This window comes from Hyla sarda, chromosome 1, assembly GCF_029499605.1.
Source record: "Hyla sarda isolate aHylSar1 chromosome 1, aHylSar1.hap1, whole genome shotgun sequence".
Classification (NCBI taxonomy): Eukaryota; Metazoa; Chordata; class Amphibia; order Anura; family Hylidae; genus Hyla; species Hyla sarda.
Window position 1 is genome coordinate 176,058,255 of NC_079189.1, and position 17,392 is coordinate 176,075,646.

At 43.5% G+C, this 17,392-nt stretch overlaps 1 protein-coding gene across 1 annotated transcript; it reads left to right on the forward strand.

The window, feature by feature from the left end:
- Positions 1-2,274: 2,274 nt before the first annotated feature.
- On the forward strand, positions 2,275-14,714 carry RPL34 (ribosomal protein L34). Its single transcript, XM_056564436.1, has 5 exons — positions 2,275-2,339; positions 4,609-4,682; positions 4,769-4,868; positions 9,957-10,060; positions 14,586-14,714. Exons 2-5 carry the CDS (start codon positions 4,618-4,620, stop codon positions 14,668-14,670), a joined length of 354 nt encoding a protein of 117 aa, XP_056420411.1. The 5' UTR covers positions 2,275-2,339; positions 4,609-4,617; the 3' UTR covers positions 14,671-14,714.
- The last annotated feature ends 2,678 nt before the right edge of the window (positions 14,715-17,392 follow it).

Here is a 17,392-nt window from a genome sequence, read left to right on the forward strand (position 1 = left end):
CCCGTTAACTGTATACTTCGGCATCAAGTTTTCAGTGAGATGCAGATGGACACGATTAAAGTAGTCCAGTCCTGAAAAACGTATCCCCTATTCTAAGGATAGGGGATAAGTTTTAGATCGCAGGGGGTCTGACCGCTGGGGCCCCCCCGCGATCTCCTGTACGGGGCCCCGGCTCGCTGGCCAGAGAGCGCGTGTTGACCACAGCACGAAACAGCGGCTGACACACACCCCCAATACAGCGCTCCGGCTCTGCCATAGAGTTTTATTGAGGGGGCGTGTCAGCCACCGCTTCCTGCGGTGGTTGACACATCTCCTTCCCTCAGGCTGCCGGGGCCCGTACGGGAGATTGCGGGGGGTCCCAGCAGTTGGATCCCCCCCGGATCTGAAACTTATCACCTATCCTTAGGGGATACGTTTTTCAGGACTGGACTATTCTTTTAACAGGCCGGGACTTAGTGTGATCGTACGTGCAAAAAATTGCACTTTTTTTTAAAATTGTGCCAAAATATTCGACAGCGTGGTATGGAGGTAACATCCCTTACATTGTAACAGTAGCCATAATAGTGGTCACTCATCTTTCCTGTGGCAAAACTACAACTCTCAACAAGCTTCTGCTTCCCTATGGCAAAACTATGGCTCTCAGGATGTTTCAATTATCCTTCTGCTGTCTGGGCATGCTGGGAAATGTAGTTGTGCAAAAGCTGAAGGAGCACATGTTGGGGAACACTGTAAGCCAGGGGTGTCAAACACCCGGCCGGCGGGCCGAATCCGGCCCACCAGACCTCGTCATGTGGCCCGCCGCCAGCCTTCACCTTTAATCTCGCTTTAAAAAAAAAAAAAGCCGCCTCTTCAGCGCATGCGCGGCGATCCTCCTTCGGTCCTCTGCCTCTATGGTTGTACGTCACTGACGTCCCGTGCGTACAACCATAGAGATGCGGGAGGAACAGGAGGACGGCAGGATCATCGCAGGAGGACGCGCGCAGGCCCTGGTAAGTGACCGTCGGCGCGTTATCTTCTTCAGCGTTCCGGTCACCGCTCGACCGGTCCTGGCACCTACTGCTATGTTCCATAGGCCATAGCAGTAGATGTGACCCCGGGCCGGAGGAGCGGTGACCGGATCACAGTGGGGGGACCGCACACAGACATACAGCCTCCAGCTATACACTGTATATGGCTGGAGGCTGTATGTCTGTGGGGAGGGAGGGGGGGGGGATGCTGCCAACCTAATGTCGGGGGAACTATGCTGCCAACTAATGTGGGGGAACATGCTGCCTACCTAATGTGGGGGGAACTATACTGCCAACCTAATGTGGGGGAACATGCTGCCAACCTAATGTGGGGGAACATGCTGCCTACCTAATGTGGGGGGAACTATACTGCCAACTAATATGGGGGGAACATGCTGCTTACCTAATGTGGGGGGAACTATACTGCCTACCTAACGTGGGGGGAACTATACTGCCTACCTAATGTGGAGGGAACTATACTACCTACCTAATGTGGGGGAACATGCTGCCTACCTAATGTGGGGGGAACTATACTGCCAACTAATATGGGGGGAACATGCTGCTTACCTAATGTGGGGGGAACTATACTGCCTACCTAACGTGGGGGGAACTATACTGCCTACCTAATGTGGAGGGAACTATACTACCTACCTAATGTGGGGGAACATGCTGCCTACCTAATGTGGGGGGACATGCTGCCTCCCTAATGTGGGGGGGAACTACAAGGTATTGTACATTGCGGTAGGAGGGGTAGTCTTATATGGCGAGTATATCACAAACTCTACATTTTAACTGTAAAAGTTGGGGGTCGTCTTATACACCCAGTCGTCATATACACCGGCCTATACGGTATGTGGGGGGGGGGTATACAGATACAACCGGCCCTTTGAGGGTGACAAAACTGCTGATGCGCCCCCGATGAATTTGACACCCCTGCTGTAAGCCATCACCAGGCAGGCACACTAACCACTTAGGAGACTGTGAAAATAGAGTGATAGCCAACATGGCCACCACTATTGCCACATAGGAATCATAACACAGCTTTTTCAGGCAAACATGACGCGTCCATAAACTCGCTAGGTTGCCCAACCTAGTCACGTGACCAGTCGGGCCGCCCTGACAGTTCAGATACAGCTGGTGGCATACTGCCAAACTATCAGCCCCAGCATGCCCAGAGCACTTTGCGTCCAGAAATGTCCCTTCCGGGTCACCGTAACCACTTCCGGCGTAAGTACGGAGGCTCGAGAGGCAGAGGGGCGGGGCCAGAAGTAATTCCTCCACTCGACTCCTTCCTGCTTTCCTTCCTTTCTCTTCCGGTGACGGCGGCACCAGGTATGGCGGCTCTGGGGTGTTAGCTGTCACGATAGAATCCTTCTCAATCCTCCTCCTGGGGCTAGTCAGTAGGGTAGCCGTGCCCGCCGGGGTGTTCGGGGGACGCGCTGGCACCTGGGGGTGTAAATATTATGGGGGCAGATAAGCGGTATAGCAGTGAGCGGGAGTTGTGGGCCGGTGATGGATGCTCTGCTATAGCGCTCAGTGTGTGAGACGAGGCGGCACATTCACTGTCTACAGCGCTGAGCTCACGTGTCTTAGTGCCCGTAATGGAGCCCATACACAGTGACCTGCCTCCTCCACCATACTCTATGTAAGTGTTTCCCAAACAGGGTGCCTCCAGCTGTGGCCAAACTACAACTCCCAGCATGCCCGGACAGCCTTTGGCTGTCCGGGCATGCTGGGAGTTGTAGTTTGGCCACAGCTGGAACACTGCCCGATGAGGATCAGGAGCTGTGCCTGTGCTTTAGTAATGGGGGCACTTGGAGTTGTTATAGTGGCTCCTTATAGAGGTCACATGCCATAGGGCCCATGCAGTGTGCTGGTAGTGCGGCCATGCACTTACCCCATAATGATCGGGAGCTGTGATCTAGTAATGGGGGACATTTGGTGTTGTAATGGGGGCTCCTTTATTGAGGTCATGCAATATTTCTACTTATTGCTAGAACACTTTAAATTGTCAGGAGTTTGGGGGTTTAGGATTAGGTTTTAGATCCTGTAAATCAGCGTTAGCTCCCCCACCTTTCTGCTCTCTGTGGCAGTTTGAAGCTGTCAGGGCATGATAGGTGTTGTAGTTCTGCAACTGCTGGAGAGCTATATGTAGTAGATCTCTGCTTTACAAAATATAGTGACAATAAATTCTATACTTGTGAATCTTCCCCTTGTTTCTACTGCATTTGTAATGAATATAGTTGTCATTAGGGGAGATTTATCAAAGTTGTCTGTGTCCCGCATCAATATAGACCAACCTACGGAGCGTTTGACTGGTCTATTGTCCGCCTAATTTATCAAAAGGCGCGCGGGTCTTGATAAATTCTGCGCAGGGACTTCAGGATTTATGCTTTAGACTGTATTTAAACCTGCTCCAACATGTTATTACATTTCGGCGTACTTTCAGCCGATGCGACTTGTCGCTGAAAAGTCGCTTTTGATAAATTCACCACCAATGCATTGGAAAATGCATTTCCGTCTAAAATAGACTAGAATGCATCATGTTCTAAAAATCCTCTAGAGCAAAAAAGTCGCAGATGTTTAGACTGCGACTTTCTGTGCGACAAATTTAGACAGGAAAAACCAGTCTAAATCCTTTAATACATCTCCCCCATTGGGTCTATGCTGACTATCAGGGTTATAGTTCATAAGTTTGAAAGAAAAAAAAAAGACCATCCGGTTCATCTTATAACCCTACTGTGTTGATCCAGAGGAAGGCATCCTTCCAGAGTCCAATATGACAATTTGAGTTAATCCTGGATCAATGTTTTGTCCACATAAATTGCATCCATATCTATAGTCAGGCATCTCTGAGGCTTGATTTTAAAGTATTCCAGCGCTAAATAACTTATCTCCTATCCAAAGGATAGGGGATAAGTTATAGATTGCGGGGGGTCTGAGCGCTGGGGGCCCCCAGGATCTCCTGGACGGGGCAGTCTGCATGAAGTGAAGTTCCGTCCCCAGCAGAAAGCCGCGGCAGACACTCCCTCTTCATGTATCTCTATGGGGTACACGAAGGGGGCGTGTTGGCCGCCGCGACATGCGGGGACGGAACGCTCCCTTTCCAGCATACTGCTGCGGCCCTGTCCAGGAGTTTCCGCTCGGACCCCCTGCGATCTATAACTTATCCCCTATCCTTCGTTATATTGCACTACAGATGTGGTTGTTAGGGGATAAACTATATTCTTTTTAAACCCTGCCAGATCCCCACTGATCAGACACTGCTCAACATGAGCTTAGCAGAGAAAATGGAGCAGTATGTTGCAGAATGGTGTGCAGTGTTATGCACTGAAATAGTTTGGTAGTAAAGCTATGACCAAGTATTCCATGTCAAACACCTTATGTCAGCGGTCTTCAAACTGTGGCCCTCCAGATGTTGCAAAACTACAACTCCCAGCATGCCCGGTCAGCCAACGGCTGTCCGGGCATGCTGGGAGTTGTAGTTTTGCAACATCTGGAGGGCCACAGTTTGAAGACCACTGCCTTATGTTATCACAATTTTAGGCAGAAGAATAAAATGTAAGCAAAGCCTGACCTTGTCTTTTTTATTCCTCTGTAGACATAAAGAATGGTTCAGCGCCTGACGTACCGTCGTAGGCTGTCCTACAACACAGCCTCCAACAAGACCCGACTGTAAGTATTTCTACACAGTACTTTGTAATGAGACATTGCTTCATCTTGTTGCTTGAAGAGGACTTCATGGATTGTCTTGTTTCTAGGTCCCGAACACCAGGAAACAGAATTGTTTATCTGTACACCAAGAAAGTTGGAAAAGCCCCCAAATCAGCATGTGGTATCTGCCCTGGAAGACTTCGCGGTGTAAGTGTCCTCATGGATTTTTTAAGCTTCTAATAAGTTGGTAATATGTATACATATAAAATAGGCATTACTGATCATGAAGGCAAAGATTGGGATACCCAATAATAATACTAATTATTATAATACTATATAATATTAATACTACTGTCCAGCTAATGACTGGGCTCAGACTTCTACCGAACATAGTATATTTTACAGGTCATTAAAATGAACCTGTCAAAATATACATGGTGCATTACAAGGCAGTGAAAGCTAAACAGTTTGAGAGCACAGAGGAGTGCTGTCAGACGGGAGAGAGCACAGAGGAGTGCTTTTGAATCTGACAGAGCCCATTTAAAGTGGTAGTCTCTCCGATCCACAGGATAATACAGCGCGTGCTCTTAGAGCTTAGATGTCCGTAGTTGGACCTCCTGCGATCAGACACTTATCTCCTATCCTGTGTATAGGGAAGAAGTTGTTTTCGTTGCACTATATGCTCCAGTGCTTAGTAGTTCATTGGTAGCTGTGGGGAAAGACTAGCAGTCACTAATGAGAACTGCCCACTGGACTCCTAAGCAGTGAAGAAAAACTTAAGTTTTATTAAATTGTTTACCACAAAGTATATATATAAAGTGCTTAGATTCTTGGAGGAAAAAAAACTTGTCATGTAGACATGTCAAAAGTTTTAATGGATGGCTAGATATAGCTGGGTGAAATGTATTGGTGTGTGCTTCACTCCTTGCCTTGGCACTTAATCCATCACTTTGACTTTGCACTGATTAGCTCCCTAGATGTAGCCGGTCTCATGTAATGAGTGCCAAGCCAATTATATGTTGTGATCGGTGGGGGTCTGAGTACTGATTACAACTTTTGGCCTGTCTGCATGAACATACCCTAAAGGTAACTTGGTGTTTGCTGCATTATAAACATAAAATATGTAGTGGTTAGGTGTGTGCTCCTAACGGCAGGTTCCCAAGACTTTAACAGAAATGTGGTTATCCCAGGAAGTGTCTTCTTAACTGAGGTCTGCAAATGCCCCTTTTGAATAGGGTGGTAGTGTAGATGTCTGCCTTTCTATGGTTCAGTCGGCAATAGTAGAACACGAGCTCATTCAGTCCCATTGCAAATGAAGTGGTATTTCTGCAAGTGTGCATGAGGACAGATTTTCAGCAAAAAGGAATCGACAAGCGAATACACATTTAACCCCTTAACGACTCGGGATGTATATTTACGTCCTGCGCCGGCTCCCGCGATATGAAGCGGCGCGATCCCGCATCATATCGCGTCGGTCCCGGCGCTCATCAACGGCCGGGACCCGCGGCTAATACCACACATCGCCGATCGCGGCGATGTGCGGTATTAACCCTTTTGACCGCCGCTTCTAAAGTGAAAGTGACCCGGCTGCTCAGTCGGGCTGTTCGGGACCGCCGTGGTGAAATCGCGGCGTCCCGAACAGCTGACAGGACACCGGGAGGGCCCTTTCTTGCCTCCTCGGTGTCCGATCGGCGAATGACTGCTCCATGCCTGAGATCCAGGCAGGAGCAGTCAATCGCCGATAACACTGATCACAGGCGTGTTAAAACACGCCTGTGATCTGTGTAAAAGATCAGTGTGTGCAGTGTTATAGGTCCCTATGGGAGCTATAACACTGTAAAAAAAAGTGTTAATAAAGGTCATTTAACCCCTTCCCTAATATAAGTTTGAATCACCCCCCTTTTCCCATAAAAAAAAATAAAACCGTGTAAAATAAAAAAATAAACATATGTGGTATCGCCGCGTGCGTAAATGTCCGAACTATAAAAATATATCAATTAAACCGCACGGTCAATGGCGTACGCCCAAAAAAATTCCAAAGTCCAAAAAAGCGTATTTTGGTCACTTTTTATACCATTAAAAAATTTATAAAAAGTGATCAAAAAGTCCGATCAAAACAAAAATCGTACCGATAAAAACTTCCGATCACGGCGCAAAAAAATGAGTCCTCATACCGCCCTGTACGTGGAAAAATAAAAAAGTTATAGGGGTCAGAAGATTACATTTTTAAACGTATACATTTTCCTGCATGTAGTTATGATTTTTTCCAGAAGTGCGACAAAATCAAACCTATAAGTAGGGTATCATTTTAACCGTATGGACCTACAGAATAAGGTGTAATTTTTACCTAAATATGCACTGCGTAGAAACGGAAGCCCCCAAAAGTAAAAAAAATGGCGTTTTTTTCTTCGATTTTGTCACACAATTATTTTTTTTTCTGTTTCGCCGTGAATTTTTGGGTAAAATGACTAATGTCACTGCAAAATAGAATTGGCAACGCAAAAAATAAGCCATAATATGGATTTTTAGGTGGAAAATTGAATGGGTTATGATTTTTAAAAGGTAAGGAGGAAAAAACTAAAGTGGAAAAACCCTGAGTCCTTAAGGGGTTAAAGGAAGCATAATTGCAAATATTTGCATGGTTGCCTCTACATCTTTCCTGCATGGCATATAACATCTCTCAACACCAGATGTTTGGGCGGATGAGATTTTTGTTATCAGTTACATACTGAGCAAACCAAATTTCAATATCCTCTTACTGGTTGGAAATGGGGCCCATGTGGTGTATCTGCCAAGGACTGTCCCCATGACTTGTAGTTTTTTTTTTTTTTTTTTATCCCAACCTTTGTGATAATTGGGATTCCTCTGAAGTGTGGTGGTTTCCAGCTGCCCAGCATTTAGCGGACTATGGCACACAATCCAACATTCACTGGCCCATGATGCATGAACTAGAAAGAATCCAGTGCTTCAGAAGTACAATTATTTTATTTATATATAATCAGGGATGTGGAAATCCTATAGCCCGACGCCCGGGACAAGTAGTTTTGGGTGCCGGGCAGGTGAATTGTTTATAGATTTAGCCCTGTATCGGGCTAGCAGGGACAGACAGACGTCCCCCTTATTTTTCTTTAATGTCGGTGTGAGGCGCAGGAGCGGATGGAAGTCTACACCTCACACCGGCACTCAGAGTGTATGGAGGGGGCGGCGGCCTCCAGCTGACTGCAGAGCCCCCTTATCTCTCCTCCCGGAGGATTGAGGACGCAGCTCAGAAGACACAGCAGGGTGAGAGAAAGGACATAGACAGCTCCGTGCACAGCTCCATCCCCCGCACACAGCTCTATCCCTCCCCCTCCCCGACTCTGTCTAGACAGGACCTAATCCACCACGGGGCGGTTGCTTGTTTGCACGGGGAAAACACAGAGCAGGGGGGGGGGGGGGGAGGACGGAAATCTCACCTCACACCGGCCGGGACTACAGCTCTGATGTCCACTCATGGCGGCTCAGGTGAGGAGGCCGAGAATGCAGGCGGCGGCAGGAAGGGTGGTTGTATATGTATGGTGTTAGTGTATGTGTGTATGTAATGTATGATGGGGGGCAGCGGCAGGTGTATGTATGATGTGTGCATATGTATGGTGTATATCAGTGATTCCCAACCAGGGTGCCTCCAGCTGTTGCAAAACTACAACTCCCAGCATGCCCTGGGCATGCTGGGAGTTGTAGTTTTGCAACAGCTGGAGGCACCCTGGTTGGGAAACACTGGTGGATATGTATGGTGTGAGTGTATGTGTGTATGATGTCTACGTGTGATGTGTATGTAATGTATGTCTAAGTGTGATGTGTATGTATGTGATGTATGATGTGGGGTGGGCAGTGGCAGGTGTATGTATGGTGTGAGTGTATGTGTGTATGTAATGTATGATGTGGGGGGGGGCAGTGGCGGGGGGGTGTGTGTATATGGGGGCAGTGGCTGGTGCATGTATGATATGTGTATGCATGAATGTTTTGTATAGGAGCGGACTGTCACGTCGGGCATTAGGGCAGTTGTGCCATCTAATTTTATTTATTTTTAGTGGCACCCGCACTGAATTGCACCCCCAGAATCCCGCCCCCTTCATACTCACCCGCCAACCAAGAGCCCCATGGATGCACGCAAACACGCCCGAACCAAAACTACAACTCCCAGCATGTTGGACCATAACCTAAACTGTAGAACTATAAAGTGCAACATGCTGGGAGTTGTAGTTTTGGTTCGGGTCAGCTGCAGAGCTATAGGCTGCATCAGGGCATGCTGGGTGTTGTAGTTACTAACTGTAATTCCCAGTATTCCTTGACACAGACTATGGCTCTGCAGCTGACACAAACCAAAACTACAACTCCCAGCATGTTACACAATAATCTTAACTGTCCTACTATACAGTGCAACATGCTGCAACACCCACACAACCATAGACCAGAACAGAACACCCCCCCCCCCCCAGTAACACATAAGTCCCTATTGAGACTGAAAAATAGTGATTAAAATATTTTAAAAAGTGCGTATACATGTGAATAAGCCCCTTTCCTAATAAAAGTTTACAATTTTCTTTAAATAAAAATAATGTACAAAAATAAACATAAGTGGTATCGCTGCATGTGGAAGTGTCCAGACTATTAAAATATGATAATTAAACCGTACGGTGAACGGTGTAAAGAATAGTCCAGAATTGCTCATTTTTGGTCACTTCATATTAGAATTTTTTTATAAGGTGATCAAAAAGTTATATCTAGACTTTTCTGGGCTTGTCTGGGGTGTAAGAGGAAATACAGCTCTCCCGCCTCTAATATCCTGACATACTGCGATCACCTATTAACCCATTAGATCAGCGATGTCAGCAGTGTCTAAAGGGATCTTATATCCATCCCTGGTGGTCTAGTGGGGGGGGGGAATCAGACTATTTTGGTTGAAATTATTTTATCTACCAGGACAAGTGGATTTTCTTGCGGGACAAGTAGATTGTTCCACTTTAGTCCCTTGGACAAGTAGTTTTTTTTTTTTAATTTCCACACCCCTGTATAATATAATACAACTTTTTGTTTTAATGGGTTTTATTAAACCTCGCTGTCAATAACTGCATTGCAAAACCATGGCAAATCATGAGGGAATGCATGCTTTTCAAATGCATTAACTGCAATACAGAACTGCTAAATGTACTGTGTGAACTTAGTCTTATAAATTATTTGGATTGCTTTGTAAAGAGTTGTAATGTCTTTGCCTATATAGAGATATTATTATACATTTTTTTTTTTTTTTTCCAGATCCGAGCAGTTAGACCCAAAGTGCTCATGAGGCTGTCAAAGACAAAAAAGCACGTCAGCAGAGCTTATGGTGGTTCTATGTGTGCAAAATGTGTTCGTGACAGGTGAGTCTGTTTGACAGTATCATGTCAGAAAGGATACACTTTCTAGGCAATCTGGCATTTTTCTTTCTATTGCATAACCTACATACGTTTGATAGACAAATGGAAAAATTGCTCTTTAAGTGTTACAATGGGCAGTGTGTTAAACACGTGATTGACATGCTGTGTGTTTTTAAATCCACAACGTGTCTTGAAATTTATATATTTTTTTTCTTTGCTGCATGAAAATGTTTTCACAACCACGTTCAAGTGTATTGTACCATGAATTGCTCTGCATTTGCGGAATCTGTAGGCGCTATATAAATAAATATATAAATTTTACTTTTCATTTACCTGTGAACATATTTTAAGTAGCCACAGTTCCTCTTTAAAGTATGATTAGTTCACTTTTTGGGCTTGTTGCTATTGAGTCACATTCACACACACTTAATACAGATACAAATCCCAGCATAACCACAGCTCAAAGTGGCTTCAGATTCACTTGTTACTTCCTATGGTTTTATTAGTACATTCTGCAGGAAAGTTGGAGGGTAGTTACCCATTTGTTAAGAAAACTGGCTGTAAGTTAAAATTGTGTGGCTTTCATATGGAGATACAATTGGGAAGATTTATCCCAACCTGTGCAGAGGAAAAGCTGACCAGTTGCTCATGGCGACCAATCAGATCGCTTCTTTTATTTTTATAAAGTCCTCTCGACAAAAGTAGGCTGGTTGCTATGGGGACCTGTTCAACTTATCCTCTGCACAGTTTTTGATCTTCCCCTGTGTGTTGTATAGGCTCATACACATTTATAGATGTGTGTGCCATTATGCATTTCCCCCGCACGAAGATTTATGGTATCCATTATTTCAAACTTTTTTGGACTCCCTAGAGTAATATAACATTATGCACAATTCCCAAATATGCTATTAAAATTAACTGCTGCTAGCAGCACAATAGATATTAAATACTGATAAAACTTCTATAGCATAAGACTAGTCTAAGGCAGTTAAAAAAAAAATGTATCTTGTCAAAGGATAGAGCTCAAAAAGATGTTCAGCATATTCCATTTACTGCTTATGTAATTACACTATTGTTTGCAGTTACTCTGCTGCATAACCCAATTTAAAGGGTACTCCAGTGGAATTTTTTTCTAATCAGCTTGTGCTTGAAAGTTAAACAGGTTTGTAAATTATTTCTGTTTAAAAAATATTAATCTACTTATCAGCTGTATACTACAGAGAAAGTTGTGAAGTTCTTTAGTCAGACCACAGTGCTGACACTTCTGTCCCTATCAGGAACTGTCCAGAGAAGGAGCAAATCCCCATAGAAAACCTCTCTGCTCTGGACAGTTCCTGACATGGACAGAGGTGTCAGCAGAGAGCACTGTGGTCAGACAGAAAAGAACTATACAAGTTCCACTGTAGTATACAGCAGCTGATAGGTACTGGAAGGATTAAGATTTTTTTTAATAGAAGTCATTTTCAAATATGTTCATCTTTCTAGCACCAGTGTATTTGAAGGGGGGAAAAAAAAAGTACCCCTTTAAACTCTTACGTACGTCTGGTCCCAGTGTTTAAAACGCAGTCACACCGTGGCTCCGCGTCACACCGGGTCGGTCCCGGCTGCTATTCATAGTCGGGGCCCTGGGCTAACAGCACGCGGCGCAGATCGTTGTGCTGTGCGCTATTAACCCTTCAGACGCAGCGATCAAAGTTGACCAATTCCAAAGTCCAAAATAGCGTATTTTTGGTCACTTTTTATATCATGAAAATTTTTAATAAGGAGCGATCAAAAGGTCTGATCAATAGAAAAATGGTACCTATAAAAACTTCAGAACTTGGTGCAAAAAAATAAGTCCTCATACCAGCCCTTACGCAAAAAAATAAAAAGTTACAGGGGTCAGAAGATGAGAATTTTTAACGTATAAACTTCCCTGCATGTAGTTATGATTTTTTTTCCAGAAGTACGACAATATCCAACCTATATAAGTATGGACCTACAGAATAAAGATAAGGTGTCATTTTTACTGAAAAATGTACTGTGTAGAAACGGAAGCCCCCAAAAGTTACAACATTTTTTTTTTTTTTTAAATCTTCAATTTTGTCCCACAATGATTTTTTTTTTTTCCGTTTCGCTGTGGATTTTGGGGTAAAATGACCAATGTCACTGCAAAGTAGAATTGGTGGCGCAAAAAAATGCCATATGGAATTTTATGTGCAAAATTGAAAGCGTTATGATTTTTAGAAGGTGATGAGGGAAAAAATGGAAAAACCCTGCGTCCTTAAGGGGTTAAGGAGAAAACTGGTGGCCTAAAGTTTTACAGATAGCTAAATTCTATTTAAAAATGTGAAATCTTCTAGTACTTGTTGGCTGCTGTATGCACTGGAGAAAGTTGTGTAATCTTAATAGTCAGACCACAGGGCTCTCTGCTCAGACCTCTGTCTAGAGCAGAAGTTTACCATAGGGCTCTACTCTTGCTCTAAATAGTTCAGGATAGACCAAGATGGTAAGGCTAAGGCTGGGTTCACACTACGTTTTTCAAATACGATTACCGTATACGGTTTTCCACTCAAAAACATATGGCAAAAACCGTATACAACCGTATGACTCCAAATACGGTTTTTCCCCGTATACGGTTCCAAAACGTATGTACGGTTCTATCCGTTTGCATCCGTTTTTGCCAACGGTTTTGCTATTTTGTTGGAATTAGTTTTCAAGCAAATTAATAAAGTTACTATTGTTCTATTGAAATTCCTTCTGCGCATGTGTCCACTCCAAAAAACGGATTAGAAAAACCGTGTGCAACCGTATTCTGAAATTCTGTGTACGATTCTCATAGACAACAATGTTAAAAGAACCGCATACGGTTCGCATACGGTTTTCCAACCGGAGGCGAAAAATTGGTCGACAGTTTTTTGCCTACGGTTGAAAAATCGGCAAAACCATATCCGAGGCAAAACGGATGCAACCGTACACAACATTTGGAATATGGTTTACAATGCATTCTCTATGCATACGGCTTCGGATACGGTCGTATATGTTTTTTTGCGGAAAACCGTATACGGTTACCGTATTTGAAAATCTTTGTGTGAACCCAGCCTAACTTTCCACTTTTTCTGTCAGTTTTTTTGGAATACTGCCACTGCAGTTTTGGAGCCAAAGTCAGAAGTGGATCCATAAGGGAGAAGTAGAAGTTCTTCCTTTTAAATGTCCTATTCCTTTTGAATACACTTCTGGCTTTGGCTCAAAAACCAAGTGGAAACTTAGTGTCTGACTGGAAAGACTATAGAACTTCCTCCAGAGCATACAACAGAGACTAGAAGGCTTAAGGTTTTTAAATAGAAGTAAGGGTGGGTTCATAACATGTTTTTTAAGTAGGTTCCCCGTATACGTTTTCATTATTGAAAACGTATGGAACCATATTGAAAACTGTACATAGACAAATAATTGAAAACCGTATGCATCCGGTTGTGTACGGTTTTCTCCCGTACTCAAAACCATGGTTGACCACGGTTTTGTCTCCGGTCTAAAAACCGTACAGCAACCGCATATGTTTTTTTAACATGGACGTCAATGGGAAACGCACATGTATACGGTTCCATACGGAAAACCGTATACGTTTTTACTTTACACATGCGCATTTGCATCCTAAAGGCCCCACCCAAGACCCCTTCCATTAAAAATGGACAGAATTTTCAAAAACTTTTTTTTTTATTAAAACGGATGGAACTTTATGCACTTTTAAAAACAGTATATTTTAAAAACGCTTAGTTTACTTTTTTCCCCATTTCCTTAGAAAAACGGATTGAAAACAGTATGGCAAAAACATGATATGAGCCCAGCCTAATTTAGATATCAACATAACTTTTTATTTTTTCTCTAGAATACCCCTTTAATGAAAAATCTGAAACCTCTTACAGAATGTGTTTAATAATTTTTTCTATTTTAAATAAAATTAAATGATTAAACAAAGCTTCAAATCTGTAGCATCAAATATGCAGCAGATCCTGTATGTGTGAATACACCCTTAGGTACCCTAAGGGTGTATTCACACATACAGGATCTGCTAGTGTGTTCACACATGGGCAGATTTGATGCACAGGATTTATTGCTGTAGATTTCAATGTAAACTAAATGACTGCACAGCTTCTGATCTGCAGTTACAAATCCTGTGTCAAATCTGCCCAGGATCCTGTATGTGTGAGCGTACACTTGAGAGGACATGTGGCAAACGTAAAAAAAAAAAAAAAAATGTTCGATGCACTGTCATTTATTCCAGCTGATGCGTCTTCAGGAGCTGGTCTAAAGATGACCACTTCAATTTGAAAGGGCCTTTCTATGGTTGTGCCAATGCTTCGTGTAGCAACACTTGAGCTTTACCTTGTTCTGGCTTAACAGACCCCCATTAGATATAGACCCAGGACTTCTCATGGGGTGGGGCTGTGTGGAGGACCTATGGTCTTTTGCTTATATCATTAATATAAAGTTTATTTATTGTTTAATGTGTGCTTCTTTATGTTAAACCTTTTTTCTTTTCTCTTGGCAGAATTAAGAGGGCATTCCTCATTGAGGAGCAGAAGATTGTTGTGAAAGTACTAAAGGCTCAAGCACAGAGCCAGAAGGCAAAGTAACATCCTCTGTATATTGATCACATCAAAATAAATTTCTGACATAACTTGTTCTTTCGTCAGAGCTTTCTTTGTGACATTCAGCACATTACCCACAGATCTCTATAGCACACGAGAGCTTTTTTTTCCCTCTGAAATACTGCATAATTTGAAAGGGAGATGGAGGGAATTTACGAAGACTAGTTTTATACATGCAAGGTGTGTCGATCACTCTGACGTGTTCTCCCTGCTGCCCCATCTTATTCATGGTTAATATCCAGGAGAGCAAAGGGTTTGGTCAATTGTAGCAATGCATAGGATGTAGTGCAGCACTATACAAGCTGTAAGGCGTCCTGCTAGTTGTTGGTGTGGCATAGTTGCGCATCCAGTTTTCACAGCAGTAACCTTTAAGCTTCAGTTTTGTGGCTGCTGCAGTCTTTTGTTTTGCAACATAATTGAATTAAGTTTTTACTTAACCCCTTAATGACAGGACGTAAATGTGCGTTTTGGTACTTAATGTACCAGGATGTACAATTACGTCATGTTCATAACGCAAACACAACGCAAGCTATCAGCAGCCAGGGACCAGTAATGGCAGACGTAAGCGATCATGCTGCTGTCCACCTTTAACCCCTCAGATGTGCCATAATCAATACAGATTACGGCATCTGTGGCAATGCGGGTGTTTGGATGATTGGATCACCCGCGGGACCTGCAGGGTTAACGTGGAAGCGGGGACAGCACCTGAAGGGTTAAAGAAGGGGGGGGGGGGGGGGGAGAGGATGGCACTGCAAGGGTTAACCTGTGAGCCACAGCCTTGCTGCAGTGGACGAGAGCAGTATACAGACCTTAGAGGTGGCTGACACTACAGTGGCGATACATGTAGGATCTAGTGTTGTATATTTGAAGCAGCAGTTTCCAGTGTGGATGTGTATACACTATAACTGACCACCTCTGATATCATTGCAGCATAAACTACAGGTGCGTCTGCTTTATTCACTTGTGTTGGCAGAAATAAATAAGCCCTTTGTCTACAGGAGTCTGGTGTACACACATGTCTAGGTTGGATGCTACGAGTTATTAGGTGATAGATTTTCATCATAGTACCTAGCACATACATTAGATTAGCCCATAGTGGCTATTGCTCTTGGTTTCTCGAACCAGGGACAGATAGGTGGACTTCTATGTGCTTAAATTATAGCCCAGTATCGTAATGTACTTCTGACAGTAATTGTGTCCCTGTTGACACACTTGTCCCTAATTTATCCAAGAAAGATTCATCCCCTAACAATTGTGTGTATATCCTAGCCATTGGTTGGGGACAGGATATAGTCACTGGGTATCCTGAGATCACCTTTCCAGATTTGAACGTGTTACTAGTATTTTAGCAGCCTGATTAAAATAAGTCTGTCATCAGCGTTACCTGCACTAACTTGTTTTGGTTTAGTGGCACCCTCCCCCACCTTGGGGCACGTAGTAATTTTTTGGTCACTGATAGGCTGTTTCAACTTATTTTTTTTTTTTTTTTCTGGAATACTGCCAAAGCCAGAAATGTATTCAATAGGAATAGGACATATAAAGGAAGGACTTGCACTTCTCCTCCCTTATGGATTCACTTCTGACTTTGGCTCAAAAACTGCAGTGGCAGATATCTAAAAACTGCCAGAAAAAAAACAGTGGCCTTAGCACTGGCTTCTGGATTGTACTACAGGCCAGGGTTTCTGTGCTGGAGTTAGGGCACAGAGGTAGTAATAAATTTACTAGAGCTTGGAGCCATGCCCCCCCAACAGCCAGTGAATGGATAAAGGAAATTGCTGACTATTTTAATCGATTATATCAATTAATCAGCTGCATCCATGTGTTTTTTTATTACTCTAATTTGGTCGTGTTCACATTCCTGACTCTCCAAATCCGTAATGGTTCTAACAGGAGGTCAGACTTTGACAACTTGCGGACTACAGGATATCGTCAACTACCATATCCCTTCTACTAGCTTCCAGACCCTTCCCAGCTTTATCTGTCTTTGGGATCGGGATATATACTAGTAACTCCCTTGAGGCGGTGTTCACACAATGAGTATCTTGCTGCTTTTTAATTTTTTTTGCTGTGAGTTTTCCCAAAATGGAGATTGCACTGTAATTGTGCACAATATAGTAAAAATCGTATGTTTGGAATGAAGAAAATGGAATCTGGAGTCCTCGCCCAATAATCTTGAGTCTGTACTTTTATTGATAGTTATACACAGAAGTAAAAGTCGATGCTTGGGAGCGGAGACAGTAGCATGCAGAGGGCAAGCCCAGTGCATGCTACTGCCTCTGCTCCCAAGCATTGACTTATACAGATTTTATTTCTTGGATAACTATCAATAAAGTACCGACTCAAAATTATTGGGAGAGTGCTCCAGATTCCATTTTCTTCATTCCTACATACGCTATTTGAAAACTCTTTTCACATTTGTGATGAACTGCCATTGAACTGAGCTGCACAGCTGTATTGCTCGGCTGAATGTGATTTGTATTCTACTTTATAACCAGTGCCAGGTATCTGTTTTCTTTTAGGACATTATAGTAAAAAAATGTGTTTTGGAAAATTGCTGCAGAAACTAGCTGTTTGAGGCTGCATGTTAATGACCGAAAATCGCAGTAAATATTGCACATTTAACGTCAGTTTGCATAATCGTGATAAAACACTCAGTAATTTGTGTCAAAATGCATTCAGTAAATAGCTGTGACACCACTAATTGGCC